This window comes from Entelurus aequoreus, linkage group LG17 (assembly GCF_033978785.1).
Source record: "Entelurus aequoreus isolate RoL-2023_Sb linkage group LG17, RoL_Eaeq_v1.1, whole genome shotgun sequence".
Taxonomy (NCBI): Eukaryota; Metazoa; Chordata; class Actinopteri; order Syngnathiformes; family Syngnathidae; genus Entelurus; species Entelurus aequoreus.
In genome coordinates, this window is record NC_084747.1 from 20,617,528 (window position 1) to 20,636,629 (window position 19,102).

Sequence of the window (19,102 nt, forward strand, 5' to 3'; positions counted from 1 at the left end):
TCACACACAAGTAAACACTCTGCAGGACTGCTTGTATCACACATGATATCACACACAGGTAAACACTCTGCAGGACTGCTTGTATCACACATGATATCACACACAAGTAAACACTCTGCAGGACTGCTTGTGTCACACATGATATCACACACAGGTAAACACTCTGCAGGAGTGCAGGTATCGCACATGATATCACACACAAGTAAACAAGCTGTAGGACTGCGTGTATTGCACATGGTATCATACACAAGTAAACACGCTGCATGACTGTTTATACTGCACATGTTATCACACAAAATAAAATACTCTGCAGGACTGCTTGTGTCGCACATGATATCACATGCAAGTAAACACTCTGCAGGACTGCTTGTATCGCACACTACATCACACACAAGTTAACACGTGGCATGACTGCTTGTATCACACATGATGTTGCACACAAGTAAACGCTGCGTCTGCAGGACTGCTTGTATCGCACATGATGTCACACACAAGTAAACACTCCACAGGACTGCTTGTATCGCACATGATATCACACACAAGTAAACACGCCATGGATTGCTTGTATCACACATTATATCACACACAAGTAAACATGCTACATGACTGCTTGTATCACACATGATATCACACATAAATACATTTTCTGCAAGACTGCTTTTATCGCACATGATTTCACACACAGGTAAACACGCTGCAGGACTGCTTGCATCGCACATGATATCACACACAAGTAAACGCGCTGCAGGACTGCTTGTATCGCACATGATATCACACACAAGTAAACACTCAGCAGGACTGCTCGTGTCGCACATGATATCACACACAAGTAAACACTCTGCAGGACTGCTTGTGTTGCATATGATATTACACACAAGTAAACATTCTGCAGGACTGCTTTTATCGCACATGATATCACACACAAGTAAACACGCCAAAGATTGCTTGTATCGCACATAATATCACACACAAGTAAACATGCTACATGACTGCTTGTATCGCACTTGTTATCACACATAAGTAAACTTTTCTGCAGGACTGCTTGTATCGTACATAATATCACACACAGGTAAACACGCTGCAGGACTGCTTGCATCACACATGATATCACACACAGGTAAACACGCTGCAGGACTGCTTGTATCGCACATGATATCACACAAAAGTAAACATGCTGCATGACTGCTTGTATCGCACATGATATCACACACAAGTAAACACGCTGAAGGACTGCTTGTATCGCACATGATATCACACTCAAGTAAACACGCTGCGGGACTGCTTGTGTCGCACATGATATCACACGCAAGTAAACACGCTACATGATTGCTGATATTGCACATGACATCACACACAAGTAAATACTGCAGGACTGCTTGTATCGCACATGATATCACACACAAGTAAACACTGCAGGACTGCTTGTATCGCACATGAAGTCACACACAAGTAAACACTCCGCAGGATTCCTTGTATTGCACATGATATCACACATTTTGCATGCAAATATATGTGTATATTTTTTGTACTTGTTATTTTCATGATATCGGAGCGATATCTGATGTCGATTTTTTTTTTATTTGCTACATTTTTTAATGTTTTCAAAGAAAACCAGCTGGGAAAATATCACTAATGTTAGTCACACGCACTCGATAAAGAAATCCGTGAGAATAAAACCTGGCTAACGTCGCCGGCGAGTTGATGTGTTGAAGTGTGACAAGAAGTGCAGTTTAAAAAAAAAAGTCTTCATGAATGACTTTTATTGAATGTTTGCAGGTGAAAGTCAAGTTTTTACAAGATCATCATCCAATTAAAAAACATCACGCAGAAAAGTGGTGGCACTTCTTTTTTTTCTCTCTCTCTCTCTCTCTCTCTCTCCCATCCTCCGCCTTCCCATCAATAAATATGGAGGAAATAAATTAGAAATAAATAGATAAATAAAAGTCACAGTGATAGTCTTTTTTTGTCTTTTTTCAAAGAAGGTGAAGTCTTCAAGTTGTCATGAGAAGAAGACACGTGACTTTGTGGACGGTCCCTAAGTCTACTGAATAATCCAAGACCACTCACGGGAGCGGTCCCTCGGAGCGCCACCAGAGAGGTATCATCGTTGCAAATGCTTGATGGAGTCACCAGAAGAAAAGCTCCGGCCCACGTCCTCTTTTTTTCCCCCCTTCCGTTTTGGCAAAGAAAGCCCAGCGTCCAAAGTCTGGGCTGGTCGGTACAAATCCATGATTGTCTTCACGGCGACGCCGCCGCCCTCCAGCAAGGCAGCGGCCGCCCGCTCAGGCCTCCACGGGGCTGGACGCCATACTGTTGGGCGTGTCGGGCAGCTGGGACGACATGGACGCCACCTCGCTGCCCGTCGAGTTGGAACCCGGCCCGCCCTCCGAAAATGTCACCTGTGGGCGTCACAAATCATAGTTCACCTTTCTCCATCAATCAGTCGATCAGTAAAGTAGTAGTTCACAGGAAATGAGGGCAACTTTTTTATTTTATTCAAAATACACCTTTATTTTGAAAAACTGACCATTGCTTTCCAATATAAATATAAAGTACATTAAAAAATGGTGACAATCTTACTTGACTTTATTTTTATTATTATATGTCTTCTTTTTTTTTTTAAATACACCTTTATTTTGAAAAACTGACCATTGTTTTCCAATAGAAATATAAAGTACATTAAAAAATGGTGACAATCTTACTTGACTTTATTTTTATTATTATATGTCTTTTTAAAAAAAAAATTAAATACACCTTTATTTTGAAAAACTGACCATTGTTTTCCAATGGAAATATAAAGTACATTAAAAAATGGTAACAATCTTACTTGACTATATTTTTATTATTATATGTCTTTTTTTTTTTTTTTAAATACACCTTTATTTTGAAAACACTGACCATTGTTTTCCAATAGAAATATAAAGTACATTAAAAAATGGTGACAATCTTACTTGACTTTATTTTTATTATTATATGTCGTTTATTTTTTGGAAATACACCTTTATTTTGAAAAACTGACCATTGTTTCCAATAGAAATATAAAGTACATTAAAAATTGGTGACAATCTTACTTGACTTTATTTTTATTATTATATGTCTTTTTTTTAATTTTTTAAATACACCTTTATTTTGAAAAACTGACCATTGTTTTCCAATGGAAATATAAAGTACATTAAAAAATGGTAACAATCTTACTTGACTATATTTTTATTATCATATGTCGTTTGTTTGTTTTTTTAATACACCTTTATTTTGAAAAACTAACCATTGTTTTCCAATAGAAATATAAAGTACATTAAAAAATGGTGACAGTCTTACTTGACTTTATTTTTATTATTATATATCGTTTATTTTTTGGAAATACACCTTTATTTTGAAAAACTGACCATTGTTTTCCAATAGAAATATAAAGTACATTAAAAAATGGTAACAATCTTACTTGACTATATTTTTATTATCATATGTTGTTTATTTATTTTTTTAAATACACCTTTATTTTGAAAAACTGACTATTGTTTTCCAATACAAACATAAAGTACATTAAAAAATGGTAACTTGTTGACTACATTTGTATTATCTTTTGTTGTTGTTGTTGTTTTAAATACACCATTCTTTTGAAAAACTGACCATTGTTTTCCAATAGAAATATAAAGTACATTAAAAAATTGTAACAATCTTACTTGACTATATTTTTATTATCATATGTCGTTCAATTTTTGGAAATAAACCTTTATTTTGAAAAACTGACCATTGTTTCCAATACAAACATAAAGTACATAAAAAAATGGTAACTTGTTGACTACATTTGTATTATCATATGTTGTTGTTGTTGTTTTTTAAATACGCTTTTATTTTGAAAAACTGACCATTGTTTTCCATTAGAAACATTAAGTACATTAAACAATGGTAACTTGTTGAATACATTTATATTATCTTATGTTGTTTATTTTTTTAAATGCACAATTATTTTGAAAAACTGACCATTGTTTTCCAATAGAAATATAAAGTACAGAAAAAAATGGTAACAATCTTACTTGACTATAATTGTATTATCATACGTCGTTTTTGTTTTTTTAAAATACACCATTATTTTGAAAAACTGACCATTATTTTCCAATTTAAACATAAAGAACATTAAAAAATTGTAAAAAGCTTACTTGACTACATTTGTATTATCACATGTTTTTTTTTTAAAAAACACCATTATTTTGAAAAACTGACCATTGTTTTCCAATAGAAACGTAAAGTATATTAAAAAATGTTAAAAAGCTTATTGTTGACTACATTTATCTTATGTTATTTATTTATTTATTTTGAATACACCATTATTTTTGAAAACTGACCATTGTTTTCCAAGAGAAACATAAAGTACATAAAACAAATTTAAACAATCTTACTTGAGTACATTTGTATTACCATGTGTTGTTTGGTTTTTTTTTAAGTACACCTTTATTTTGAAAAACTGACCATTGTTTTCCAATACAAACATAAAGTACATTAAAAAATGGTAACTTGTTGACTACATTTGTATTATCTTATGTTGTTTATTTTATTCAAAATACACCATTATTTTGAAAAACAGACCATTGTTTTCCAACAGAAACATAAAGCACATAAAAAAATGGTAACAATCGTACTGTTGACTACGTTTGTATTATCTTATGTCGTTTATTTTTTAAATACACCATTATTTTGAAAAACCGACCATTGTTTTCAAATAGAAACATAAAATACATTTTAAAAAATGGTAACAATCTTACTTGACTACATTTGTATAATCTTATGTTGTTATTTTTTAACCAAACAAAATACACCTTTATTTTGAAAAACTGACCATTGTTTTCCAATAGAAACATTAACTACATAAAAAATGGAAACAATCTTACTTGACTACATTTTTATTATCTTGTGTTGTTTTTTTTTTTAAGTGCACCTTTATTTTGAAAAACTGACCATTGTTTTCCAATACAAACATAAAGTACATTAAAAAATGGTAACTTGTTGACTACATTTGTATTATCTTATGTTGTTTATTTTATTCAAAATACACCATTATTTTGAAAAACTGACCATTGTTTTCCAACAGAAACATAAAGCACATAAAAAAATGGTAGCAATCGTACTGTTGACTACATTTGTATTATCTTAAGTTTTTTGTTTTTTTTAAATACTCCATTATTTGGAAAAACTGATCATTGTTTTCCAATAGAAACATAAAGTACATTAAAAAATGTTAACTTGTTGACTACATTTGTATTATCTTATGTTGTTTATTTTTTGACCCAACAAAATACACCTTTATTTTGAAAAACTGACCATTGTTTTCAAATAGAAACATAAAGTACATTAAAAATGTTAACTTGTTGACTACATTTGTATAATCATGTTGTTTAGGTTTTTAACCCAACAAAATACACCTTTATTTTGAAAAACTAACCATTGTTTTCCTATTGGAAAAATAAAGTACAATAAAAAAATGGTAACAATCGTACCGTTGACCACATTTGTATGATCTTATGTCGTTTTGTTTTTTTTAAATACACCATTATTTTGAAAAACTGACCATTGTTTTCAAATAGAAACATAAAGTACATTAAAAAATGTTAACTTGTTGACTACATTTGTATTATCTTATGTTGTTGTTGTTTTTAAATACACCATTATTTTTGAAAACCTGACCATTGTTTTATAATAATAACACAAAGTACATGAAAATATGTTAACTTGTTGACTAAATTTGTATAATCATATGTTGTATTTTTTAACCCAACAAAATACACCTTTATTTTGAAAAACTGACCATTGTTTTCCATAAAGTACATTAAAAAAAGGTAACAATCTTACTGTCGACTACATTTGTATTATCACATGTTGTTTATTTTCTTCAAAACGTCAAGGCAAGCAAACGAAGGAGCGCTCACCAGCTGTTGGAAGGGCGGCTGATCGATGTCGCTCTGCAGAGCAAAGTCGCTGAGAACTTTCCACGGCGGCTGGTAGCTCTGGACCTCCACCGGGTTCACCTGCAGGCCGTCGTGGCGCTCGGGACTCGCCGCCACCATCGGCGTTCCCGTCAGACCTTGGATGTTCTGCAACCACAACAAGGGGGGGGGTTAAATGACGTAATCAATCAGTCAAAATAAACAAATTGAAATAAACGATTACAAACATTCATCACACTCCAACTACTCTAATTACAATTACTATCATTGTAAATATTGACTAATATTTCCTGACTAACGCAAAGCTGCTCAGTAGCGCCCCTGCTGGACAGTGACCAGAAATAGTCATTGACAAAGTGCTTATTAGACCTTGTTGGCCATCTTGGTTTTTTTATTTATTTTTTTTGTTGTGTGCAAAAAGATGATTTTATTGAAGGGATAAGGTATTTATTGACTCAAATAAATATATATATATATATATACATATATATATATATATATATATATATATATATATATATATATATATATATATATATATATATATATATATATATATATATATATATATATATATATATATATATATATATATATATATATATATATATATATATATATATATATATATATATATATATATATATATATATATATATATATATATATATATATATATATATATATATTTGTTATATATAAATATATAACAAAGAAAAAAGTGTATTTATTGACTAAAAAGTTAATTTATTGAATAAAACATTTTTTTAATAGAAAAGTGTATTTCTTGTTGAAAAAGTGTATTTATTGACTTAAACAAATGTATGTTTGCAAAAAGAATAGTGTATTTATTGGTTAGAAAAGTGTATTTATTGACTAAAATATATGTATGTTTGCAAAGATGAAAGTGTACTTATCGACTAAAAAGTGTATTTATAGAATAAAATGTGTATTTTTTTAAAAGAAAAGTGTTAAAAAGTGTATTTATTGAATAAAATGTGTATTTTTTAATTTAAAGTGTATGTATTATTATTAAAAACGTATTAGTAGTTGGGTGCGAGTATTACTGTGTGTCAAAAAGCGCGAATTATTGGTGCAAAAAGCAAGTATTAGTGGTGCAAAAAGCGAGTATTAGTGGTGCAAAAAGCGAGTATTAGTGGTGCAAAAACCGCGTATTATTTTGTATCAAAAAGCGCGTATTAGTGGTGCAAAAAGCACGTATTAGTGGGTGGGTGCGAGTGTTAGTGGGTGTCAAAAAGCGCATATTAGTGGTGCAAAAAAAAACGTATTAGTAGTTGGGTGGGAGTATTACTGTGTGTCAAAAAGCGCGAATTAGTGGTGCAAAAAGCGAGTATTAGTGGTGCAAAAGCACGTATTAGTGGGTGGGTGCGAGTGTTAGTGGGTGTCAAAAAGCGCATATTAGTGGTGCAAAAAAAACTTATTAGTAGTTGGGTGGGAGTATTACTGTGTGTCAAAAAGCGCAAATTAGTGGTGCAAAAAGCGAGTATTAGTGGTGCAAAAAGCGAGTATTAGTGGTGAAAAAAGCACGTATTAGTGGGTGGGTGCGAGTGTTAGTGGGTGTCAAAAAGCGCATATTAGTGGTGCAAAAAAAACGTATTAGTAGTTGGGTGAGAGTATTACTGTGGGTCAAAAAGCGTGAATTAGTGGTGCAAAAAGCGAGTATTAGTGGTGCAAAAAGCGAGTATTAGTGGTGAAAAAAGCATGTATTAGTGGGTGGGTGCGAGTGTTAGTGGGTGTCAAAAGCGCATATTAGTGGTGCAAAAAAAAACTTATTAGTAGTTGGGTAGGAGTATTACTGTTGTGTCAAAAAGCGCGAATTAGTGGTGCAAAAAGCGAGTATTAGTGGTGCAAAAAGCGAATATTAGTGGTGCAAAAAGCGCGTATTATTGTGTGTCAAAAAGCGCGTATTAGTGGTGCAAAAAGCGCGTAATAGTCAGTGGGTGCAAGTATTAGTGTGTGTCAAAAAGCGCGTATTAGTGGTGCAAAAAACGCGTAATAGTCAGTGGGTGCGGAGTATTATTGTGTGTCAAAAAGCGCGTATTAGTGGTGCAAAAAGCGCGTAATAGTCAGTGGGTGCGAGTATTATTGTGTGTCAAAAAGCGCGTATTAGTGGTGCAAAAAGCGCGTAATAGTCAGTGGGTGCGAGTATTAGTGTGTATCAAAAAGTGCGTATTAGTGGTGCAAAAAGCGCGTAATAGTCAGTGGGTGCGAGTATTAGTGGTGTGTCAAAAAGCGCGTATTATTGGTGCAAAAAGCGAGTATTAGTGGTGCAAAAAGCGCGTATAAGTGGTGCAAAACCTTAGACATTGTTGGCCATCTCTGTTTTTTTTTGTTTTTTGTTTTTTGTGTGCAAAACAATGATTTTATTGAAGGAATAAGGTATTTATTGACTCAAATAAATATATGTTTGCAAAGAAAAAAGTGTATTTATTGACTAAAAAGTGCATTTATTGAATAAAACGTTTTTTTAATAGAAAAGTGTATTTCTTGATGAAAAAGTGTATTTATTGACTTATACAAATATTTATTGAATAAAATGTGTATTTTTTTAATAGAAAAGTGTAAAAAGTGTATTTATTGAATAAAACGTGTATTTTTTAATAGAAAAGTGTATGTATTGCTTTAAAAGTGTATTTATTGACTAAAACAATAGTATGTTTGCAAAGATCAGAGTGTATTTATTGAATAAAACAAGTATTTTTTTTATAGAAAAGTATATTTCTTGATTTTTTTTTTAAAAAGTGTTTTTATTGACTAAAACAAATGCATGTTTTCAAAGAAAAGATGGTATTTATTGAATAAAAAGTGTATTTTTTTATAAAATGTGTATTTTTTTTATAGAAAGGGGAATTTATTGACTAAAATGTTTATTTTTGTAATATAAAAAAGTGTATGATTGATTCAAAAGTGCATGTTTGCAAATAAAAACTAATATTTAGTGAATGAAATGTGCATTTAGTGACTGAAAGGTTTATTTAATGAATAACGTGTATTTATTGGCTAGAAAAGTGTATTTATTGACTAAAATATATGTATGTTTGCAAAGATGAAAGTGTACTTATTGACTAAGAAGTGTATTTATTGAATAAAATGTGTATTTTAAATAGAAAAGCGTTTAAAAGTGTATTTATTGAATAAAATGTGTATTTTTTAATAGAAAAGTGTATGTATTGCTGAAAAATTGTATTTATTGACTAAAACAATAGTATGTTTTCAAAGAAAAGATGGTATTTATTGACTAAAAAGTGTATTTTTTAATAAAACATGTATTTTTTTATATAAAGGGGAATTTATTGACTAAAATGTTTATTTTTGCAATGTAATGTGTGTGTTTGCAAATAAAAACTAATATTTAGTGAATGAAACGTGCATTTAGTGACTGAAAAGTTTATTTGATGAATAACGTGTATTTATTGGCTAGAAGAGTGTATTAGTGGTGCAAAAAGTGTGTATTAGTGGGTGGTTGAGAGTATTAGTGGTGCAAAAATCGAGTATTCATATGTCGGGTGCGAGTATTAGTGTGTGTCAAAAAGCGCAAATTAGTGGTGCAAAAAGCGGGTATTAGTGGTGCAAAAAGCGCATATTAGTGTGTGTCAGAAAGTGTGTATTAGTGGTGCAAAAAGCGCGTATTAGTGGGTGGGTGCGAGTGTTAGTGGGTGTCAAAAAGCGCGTATTAGTGGTGCAAAAAGTGTGTATTAGTGGGTGGTTGCGAGTATTACTGGTGCAAAAATCGAGTATTTGTATGTCGGTGCGAGTATTAGTATGTGTCAAAAAGCGTAAATTAGTGGTGCAAAAAGCGGGTATTAGTGGTGCAAAAAGCGCGTATTAGTGGGTGGGTGCGAGTGTTAGTGGGTGTCAAAAAGCGCGTATTAGTGGTGCAAAAAGTGTGTATTAGTGGGTGGTTGCGAGTATTAGTGTTGCAAAAATCGAGTATTTGTATGTCGGGTGCGAGTATTAGTGTGTGTCAAAAAGCGTAAATTAGTGGTGCAAAAAGCGGGTATTAGTGGTGCAAAAAGCGAGTATTAGTGGTGCAAAAAGCGCGTATTAGTGGTGCAAAAAGCGCGTATTAGTGTGTGTCAGAAAGCGCGTATTAGTGGTGCAAAAAGCGCGTATTAGTGGGTGGGTGCGAGTGTTAGTGGGTGTCAAAAAGCGCGTATTAGTGGCGCAAAAAGTGTGTATTAGTGGGTGGTTGCGAGTATTAGTGGTGCAAAAATCGAGTATTTGTATGTCGGGTGCGAGTATTAGTGTGTGTCAAAAAGCACAAATTAGTGGTGCAAAAAGCGGGTATTAGTGGTGCAAAAAGCGAGTATTAGTGGTGCAAAAAGCGCGTATTAGTGTGTGTCAGAAAGCGCGTATTAGTGGTGCAAAAAGCGCGTATTAGTGGGTGGGTGCCAGTGTTAGTGGGTGTCAAAAAGCGCGTATTAGTGGCGCAAAAAGCACATATTAGTAGTTGGGTGCCAGTATAAGTGTGTGTCAAAAAGCGCAAATTAGTGGTGCAAAAAGCGAGTATTAGTGGTGCAAAGAGCGAGTATTAGTGGTGCAAAAAGTGCGTATTAGTGTGTGTCAAAAAGCGCGTATTAGTGATGCAAAAAGCGAGTATTAGTGGTGCAAAAAGCGCGAATAAGTGGTGCAAAAAGCGTGTATTAGTGGTGCAAAAAGCGAATATTAATGGTGCAAAAAGCGCGTATAAGTGGTGCAAAAAGCGCGTATTAGTGGGTGCGTTCGAGTAGTAGTGGTGCAAAAGGCGAGTATTGGTGGTGCAAAAAGCGAGTATTAGTGGTGCAAAAAGCGAGTATTAGTGGTGCAAAAAGCGCATATTATTGGTGGGTGCGAGTATTAGTGGTGCAAAAAGCGCGTATAAGTGGTGCAAAAAGCGCGTATTAGTGGGTGCGTGCGAGTATTAGTAGTGCAAAAAGCGAGTATTTGTGGTGCAAAAAGTGAGTGTTGACTTTTTTTATGCAAAAAGCACGTATTAGTGTGTGTCAAAAAGCGCGTATTAGTGGTGCAAAAAGCACGTATTAGTGGTGCAAAAAGCGCGTATTGGTGGTGCAAAAAGCGCATATTGGTGGTGCAAAAAGCACATATTAGTGGTGCAAAAAGCGTGTATTAGTGGTGGGTGCGAGTATTAGTGTGCAAAAAGCACATATATGTGGTGCAAAAAGCACATATTAATGGGTGCGTGCGAGTATAAGTGGTGCAGAAGGCGAGTATTAGTAGTACAAAAAGCGCATATTAGTGGTGTAAAAAGCGCATATTCGTGGGTGGGTGCGAGTATCAGTGGTGCAAAAAGCGTGTATAAGTGGTGCAAAAAGCGTGTATTAGTGGGTGCGTGCGAGTATTAGTGGTGCAAAAAGCGCGTATAAGTGGTGCAAAAAGTGCGTATTAGTGTGTGTGTGTGTGTGTGTGTGTGTGTGTGTGTGTGTGTGTGTGTGTGTGTGTGTGTGTGTGTGTGTGTGTGTGTGTGTGTGTGTGTGTGTGTGTGTGTGTGTGTGTGTGTGTGTGTGTGTGTGTGCGAGTATTAGTGGTGCAAAAAGCGAATCTTAGTGGTGCAAAAAGCGAGTATTAGTAGTGCAAAAAGTGCTTATTAGTGGGTGCGTGCAAGTATTAGTGGTGCAAAAAGCGCGTATAGGTGGTGCAAAAAGTGTGTATTAGTGGGTGTGTGCGAGTATTATTAGGTATGTGCGAGTATTAGTGGGTGTGTGTGAGTATTAGTGGGTGTGTGGGAGTATTAGTGGGTGTGTAGATGTGTATGAATATTAATGGTGCAAAAAGTGTGCATTAGTGGGTGGGTGTGAGTATTAGTGTGTGTGTGTGTGTGTGAGTATTAGTTGTGTGTGCGAGTATTAATGGTGCACAAAACATGTATTAGTGGGTGTGTGCGAGTATTAGTGGGTGTGTGGGTGCGTGCATAAATTAGTGGGTGTGTTTGAGTTTTTGTGGGTGTGTGCGAGTATTAGTGGGCGTGTAGGTGTGTGTGAGAATTAGAGGGTGTGTGCGCGTGTTAGTGGGTGTGTGCGAGTATTAGTGGGTGTGTGCGAGTGTTAGTGGGTGTGTGCGAGTATTAGTGGGTGTGTACGAGTGTTAGTGGGTATGTGCGAGTATTAGTGGGTGTGTGCGAGTATTATAGGGTGTGTGAGTATTAGTGGGTGTGTGCAAGTATTAGTGGGTGTGGGTGAGAGTTAGTGGGTGTGTGTGAGTGTTAGTGGTGCACAAAACATGTATTAGTGGGTGTGTGCGAGTATTAGTGGGTGCGTGCGAGTATTAGTGGGTGTGTGGGTGCGTGTGAGTATTAGTGGGTGTGTGCTGGTATTTGTGTGTGTGTGTGTGTGTGTGTGTGTGTGTGTGTGTGTGTGTGTGTGTGTGTGTGTGTGTGTGTGTGTGTGTGTGTGTGTGTGTGTGTGTGTGTGTGTGTGTGTGTGTGTGTGTGTGTGTGTGTGTGTGTGTGTGTGTGTGTGTGTGTGTGTGTGTGTGTGTGTGTGTGTGTGTGTGTGTGTGTGTGTGTGAGAGAGAGAGTATTAGCGGGTATGTGAGAGTATTAGTGGGTGTGTGGGAGTATTAGTGGGGTGTGCGAGTATTAGTGGGTATGTGGGTAAGTGTGAGTATTAGTGTGTGTGCGCGAGTATTTGTGTGTGTGAGTATTAGTGAGTGTGTAGGCAAATGTGAGTATTAGTGGGTGTATGTGAGTGTTAGTGGGTGTGTGTGTGAGTATTAGTGGGTGTGGGTGAGTATTAGTGGGTGTGTGGGTGTGTGGGAGTATTAGTGGGGTGTGCGAGTATTTGTGGGTGTATGCAAGTGTTAGTGGATGTGTGTGAGTATTGGTGGGTGTGGGAATGTTAGTGGGTGTGTGTGCGAGTATTGGTGGGTGGGTGCGAGTATTAGTGGGTGTGTGCGAGTATTAGTGTATGTGTGGGAGTGTTAGTGGGTGTGTGCGAGTATTAGTGAGTGGGTGTGAGTATTAGTGGGTGTATGCGAGAATTAGTCGGTGTTTGCGAGTAGAATTAGTCTGTGTGTGCGAGTATTAGTGGGTGTGTGCGTGTTTTAGTGGGTGTGTGCGAGTATTAGTGGGTGGTGCGAGTATTAGTGTGTGTGCGAGTATTCGTGTGTGTGCGAGTATTAGTGATGCAAAAAGTGCGTATTAGTGGGTGTGTGCGAGTATTGGTGGTGCAAAAAGTGTGTATTAGTGGGCGGGTGTGAGTATTAGTGGTGCAAAAAGCTTGTATTCGTGTGTCGGGTGCGAGTATTAATGTGTGTCAAAAAGTGTGTATTAGTGGTGCAAAAAGTGTGTATAAGTGGTGCAAAAAGCGCATATTAGTGGGTGCATGCAAGTATTAGTGGTGCAATAAGCACGTATTAGTGGTGCAAAAAGCGCATATTAGTGGGTGGGTGCATGTATTAGTGGTGCAAAAAGTGCGTATAAGTGGTGCAAAAAGCGCGTATTAGTGTGTGTGTGCGAGTATTAGTGATGCAAAAAGTGCGTATTAGTGGGTGTTTGCGAGTATTGGTGGTGCAAAAAGCGTGTATTAGTGGGCGGGTGCGAGTATTAGTGGTGCAAAAAGCTTGTATTCGTGTGTCGGGTGCGAGTATTAGTGTGTGTCAAAAAGTGTGTATTAGTGGTGCAAAAAGTGTGTATTAATGGTGCAAAAAGTGCGTATCCGTGGGTGGGAGCGAGTATTAGTGGTGCGAAAAGCGCGTATTAGTGATGCAAAAAACGTGTATTAGTGGTGAAAAAAGTGAGTATTAGTACTGAAAAAAGTGTGTATTAGTGGTGCAAAAAGCAAGTATTAGTGGAGCAAAAAACGCGTATTGGTGGTGCAAAAAGCGTGTACTAGTGCTGCAAAAAGCGCGTATTAGTGGGTGGGTGCAAGTATTAATGGTGCAAAAAGCGCGTATTGGTGCAAAAAGCGCGCATTAGTGTGTCGGGTGCGAGTATTAGCGTGTGTCAAAAAGTGCGTACATTGGTGCAAAAAGCGCGTATTAGTGGGAGTATTAGTGTGTGTGTGTGTGTGTGTGTGTGTGTGTGTGTGTGTGTGTGTGTGTGTGTGTGTGTGTGTGTGTGTGTGTGTGTGTGTGTGTGTGTGTGTGTGTGTGTGTGTGTGTGTGTGTGTGTGTGTGTGTGTGTGTGTGTGTGTGTGTGTGTGTGTGTGTGTGTGTGTGTGTGTGTGTGTGTGTGTGTGTGTGTGTGTGTGGGAGTATTAGTCGGTTTGTCGGTGCGTGGGAGTATTGGGTGTGTGGGAGTATTAGTGGGTGTGTGGGAGTATTGGGTGTGTGGGAGTATTAGTGGGTGTGTGCTAATATTAGTGTGTGTGTGTGTGTGTGTGTGTGTGTGTGTGTGTGTGTGTGTGTGTGTGTGTGTGTGTGTGTGTGTGTGTGTGTGTGTGTGTGTGTGTGTGTGTGTGTGTGTGTGTGTGTGTGTGTGTGTGTGTGTGTGTGTGTGTGTGTGTGTGTGTGTGTGTGTGTGTGTGTGTGTGTGTGTGTGTGTGTGTGTGTGTGTGTGTGTGTGTGTGTGTGTGTGTGTGTATTAGTGGGTGTGTGGGTGTGTGGGAGTATTAGTCGGTTTGTCGGTGCGTGGGAGTATTGGGTGTGTGGGAGTATTAGTGGATGTGTGGGAGTATTGGGTGTGTGGGAGTATTAGTGGATGTGTGGGAGTATTGGGTGTGTGGGAGTATTAGTGGATGTGTGGGAGTATTGGGTGTGTGGGAGTATTAGTGGGTGTGTGGGAGTATTAGTGGATGTGTGGGAGTATTGGGTGTGTGGGAGTATTAGTGGATGTGTGGGAGTATTGGGTGTGTGGGAGTATTAGTGGATGTGTGGGAGTATTGTGTGTGTGGGAGTATTAGTGGATGTGTGGGAGTATTAGTGGATGTGTGGGAGTATTGGGTGTGTGGGAGTATTAGTCGGTTTGTCGGTGCGTGGGAGTATTGGGTGTGTGGGAGTATTAGTGGATGTGTGGGAGTATTGGGTGTGTGGGAGTATTAGTGGATGTGTGGGAGTATTGGGTGTGTGGGAGTATTAGTGGATGTGTGGGAGTATTGGGTGTGTGGGAGTATTAGTGGGTGTGTGGGAGTATTAGTGGATGTGTGGGAGTATTGGGTGTGTGGGAGTATTAGTGGATGTGTGGGAGTATTGGGTGTGTGGGAGTATTAGTGGATGTGTGGGAGTATTGGGTGTGTGGGAGTATTAGTGGATGTGTGGGAGTATTGGGTGTGTGGGAGTATTAGTCAGTTTGTCAGTGTGTGGGAGTATTGGGTGTGTGGGAGTATTAGTGGGTGTGTGCGAATATTTGTGTGTGTGTGTGTGTGTGTGTGTGTGTGTGTGTGTGTGTGTGTGTGTGTGTGTGTGTGTGTGTGTGTGTGTGTGTGTGTGTGTGTGTGTGTGTGTGTGTGTGTGTGTGTGTGTGTGTGTGTGTGTGTGTGTGTGTGTGTGTGTGTGTGTGTGTGTGTGTGTGTGTGTGTGTGTGTATTGGGTGTGTAGGAGTATTATTCGGTTTGTCGGTGTGTGGGAGTATTGGGTGTGTGGGAGTATTAGTGAGTGTGTGGGAATATTAGTGGGTGTGTTGGTGTTAGGGAGTATTAGTGGGTTTGTGGGTGTGTGGGAGTATTAGTGGGTGTGTGGGATTATTAGTGGGTTTGTTGGTGTGTGGGAGTATTGGGTGTGTGGGTGTGTGGGTGTGTGGGAGTATTAGTGGGTGTGTGGGAATATTAGTGGGTTTGTGGGTGTGTGGGAGTATTTGTGGGTGTGTGGGACTGTTAGTGGGTGTTAGGGAGTATTAGTGGGTTTGTGGGTGTGTGGGAGTATTAGTGGGTGTGTGGGAGTATTAGTGGGTGTGTGGGAGTATTAGTGGGTGTGTGGGACTGTTAGTGGGTGTTAGGGAGTATTATGATAAATGATAAATGGGTTATACTTGTATAGCGCTTTTCTACCTTCAAGGTACTCAAAGCGCTTTGACAGTATTTCCACATTCACACACACCAGCCATGCAAGGCGCTAACCAGCAGCCATCAGGAGCAAGGGTGAAGTGTCTTGCCCAAGGACACAACGGAAGTGACTAGGATGGTAGAAGGTGGGGATTAAACCCCAGTAACCAGCAACCCTCCGATTGCTGGCCTGGCCAGTCTACCAACTTCGCCACGCCGTCCCCAGTATTAGTGGGCTTGTGGGTGTGTGGGAGTATTAGCGGGTGTGTGGGAATATTAGTGGGTGTGTTGGAGTGTTAGTGGGTGTGTGGGAGTATTAGTGGGTGTGTGGGAATATTAGTGGGTGTGTTGGAGTGTTAGTGGGTGTGTGCGAGTATTAGTGGGTGTGCGGGTGTGTGGGAGTATTAGTGGGTGTGTGGGAGTATTAGTGGATGTGTGGGAATACTAGTGGGTGTGTTGAAGTGTTAGTGGGGGTGTGCGAGTATTAGTGGGTGTGCGGGTGTGTGGGAGTATTAGTGGGAGTGTGGGAGTAATAGTGGGTGTGTGGGAGTATTAGTGGGTGTGTTGGAGTGTTAGTGAGTGTGTGGGAGTATTAGCGGGTGTGCGGGTGTGCGGGAGTATTACTGGGTGTGTGGGAGTAATAGTGGGTGTGTGGGAGTATTAGTGGGTGTGTTGGAGTGTTAGTCTCTGTGTGTGTGTGTGTGTGTGTGTGTGTGTGTGTGTGTGTGTGTGTGTGTGTGTGTGTGTGTGTGTGTGTGTGTGTGTGTGTGTGTGTGTGTGTGTGTGTGTGTGTGTGTGTGTGTGTGTGTGTGTGTGTGTGTGTGTGTGTGTGTGTGTGTGTGTGTGTGTGTGTGTGTGTGTGTGTGTGTGTGTGTGTGTGTGTGTGTGTGTGTGTGTGTTGGGGGGAGTATTAGTGGGTGTGTTGGAGTGTCAGTGGGTGTGTGGGAGTGTTAGTGGGTGTGTGGGAGTATGGTGGGAGTAATAGTGGGTGTGTGGGAGTATTAGTGGGTGTGCGGGAGTATTATTGGTTGGGTGGGAGTAATAGTGGGTGTGTGGGAGTATTAGTGGGTGTGTTGGAGTGTTAGTGGGTGTGTGGGAGTATTACTTGGTGTGTGGGAGTATTACTTGGTGTGTGGGAGTAATAGTGGGTGTGTGGGAGTATTAGTGGGTGTGTGGGAATATTAGTGGGTGTGTGGGTGTGTGGGAGTATTAGTGGGTGTGTGGGAGTATTTGTGGGTGTGTGGGAGTATTAGTGGGTGTGTGGGAGTATTTGTGGGTGTGTGGGAGTATTATTGGATGTGTGGGATTATTAGTGGGTGTGTGGGAGTAATAGTGGGGGTGTGGGAGTATTTGTGGGTGTGTGGGAGTATTATTAGATGTGTGGTAGTATTAGTGAGTGTGTGGGAGTATCATTGGATGTTTGGGAGTATTAGTGGGTGTGTGGGAGTAATAGTGGGGGTGTGGGAGTATTAGTGGGCGTGTGGGAGTATTAGTGGGTGTGTGGGAGTATTAGTGGGGGTGTGTGGGAATATTAGTGGATGTGTGGGAGTATTTGTGGGTGTGCGGGAGTATTATTGGATGCGTGGGAATGTTAGTGGGTGTGTGGGAGTATTAGTGGGTGTGTGGGAGTATTAGTGGGTGTGTGGGAGTATTAGTGGGTGTGTGTGGGAATATTAGTGGGTGTGTGGGAGTATTAGTGGGTGTGTGGTAGTATTAGTGGGAGTATTATTGGGTGTGTGGGAGTATTAGTGGGTGTGTGGGAGTACTAGTGGGAGTATTAGTGGGTGTGGGGGAGTATTGGTGGGAGTATTAGTGTGTGTGTGTGTGGGAGTATTAGTGGGAGTATTAGTGGGTGTGGGGGAGTATTGGTGGGTGTGTGGGAGTATTATTAGATGTGTGGTAGTATTAGTGAGTGTGTGGGAGTATTATTGGATGTTTGGGAGTATTAGTGGGTGTGTGGGAGTAATAGTGGGGGTGTGGGAGTATTGGTGGGCGTGTGGGAGTATTAGTGGGTGTGTGGGAGTATTAGTGGGGGTGTGTGGGAATATTAGTGGATGTGTGGGAGTATTTGTGGGTGTGCGGGAGTATTATTGGATGCGTGGGAATGTTAGTGGGTGTGTGGGAGTATTAGTGGGTGTGTGGGAGTATTAGTGGGTGTGTGGGAGTATTAGTGGGTGTGTGTGGGAATATTAGTGGGTGTGTGGGAGTATTAGTGGGTGTGTGGTAGTATTAGTGGGAGTATTAGTGGGTGTGTGGGAGTATTAGTGGGAGTATTAGTGGGTGTGGGGGAGTATTGGTGGGTGTGTGGGAGTATTATTGGGTGTGTGGGAGTATTAGTGGGTGTGTGGGAGTATTAGTGGGAGTATTAGTGGGTGTGGGGGAGTATTGGTGGGTGTGTGGGAGTATTATTGGGTGTGTGGGAGTATTAGTGGGTGTGTGGGAGTATTAGTGGGTGTGTGGGAGTATTATTGGGTGTGTGGGAGTATTAGTGGGTGTGTGGGTGTACCGTCTTGTCGTTGGGCTGCTGCTGCTGCAGTTGCTTCATGAGTATGCTCCTCTTCTTGTCTTTGCACCTTTTGTTCTGGAACCAGACCCTGATGACGCGCGGACTGAGTCCCGTCATCTCCACCAGCTGCTCCTTCATCAGCGCGTCGGGCCGCGGGTTGGCGTTGTAGCACGTGCGCAGCGTGTGCAGCTGCTTCTCGTTCAGCACCGTCCGCACACGCGTGGTCTTCTCCGGCTGCTTGTGGATGTGCGGCCGCAGGGCGGACTGCCGGCCGCTCAGCGGCTCTGCAACACGCAAACGTCTCCTTTCACGACACGCAAACATCTCCTTTCGCTACACGCAAACATGTCGTGTCGTCATCACGTCTCCTGCATGCGCGGACTTTACCGGTAAAATACAATTATACCGGTTTTTTTTGTTTTTTTTTGTTTGTTTTTTTCAGAAATGCAATGTAAAAAAAAAAATTTTTTAAATACTTTTTTTTTAAAATCGTAAATAATCAATAATCGGCCAACCAAAAATGATGTATTTTATGTCTCATTCATATGAATAATAATCAGTTATTTATGAAAACGGGCTGTTTATTATGTTCATTTATACACGAAATCTAACGCGTTTCATTCAAAGATGTTTTTTGTTTGAGGTATTTTCCACATTTTTTTTCAATATTGCCAAAAACAAATTGACGTCATTTTTGCGTTCTCCGCAACTTTTCTCACATG

The 19,102-nt window shown here is 39.1% G+C and overlaps 1 protein-coding gene across 1 annotated transcript; it reads right to left on the bottom strand.

The window, feature by feature from the left end:
* Window positions 1–1,718: 1,718 nt before the first annotated feature.
* On the bottom strand, window positions 1,719–18,733 carry LOC133631916 (insulin gene enhancer protein ISL-1-like). The gene is made up of 3 exons (XM_062024105.1): window positions 18,381–18,733; window positions 5,922–6,086; window positions 1,719–2,399 (listed from the first exon to the last, which is right to left on the bottom strand). The coding sequence occupies exons 1-3, from the start codon at window positions 18,702–18,704 to the stop codon at window positions 2,283–2,285; spliced, it is 606 nt and encodes a 201-aa protein (XP_061880089.1). The 5' UTR covers window positions 18,705–18,733; the 3' UTR covers window positions 1,719–2,282.
* Between the last annotated feature and the right edge of the window lie 369 nt (window positions 18,734–19,102).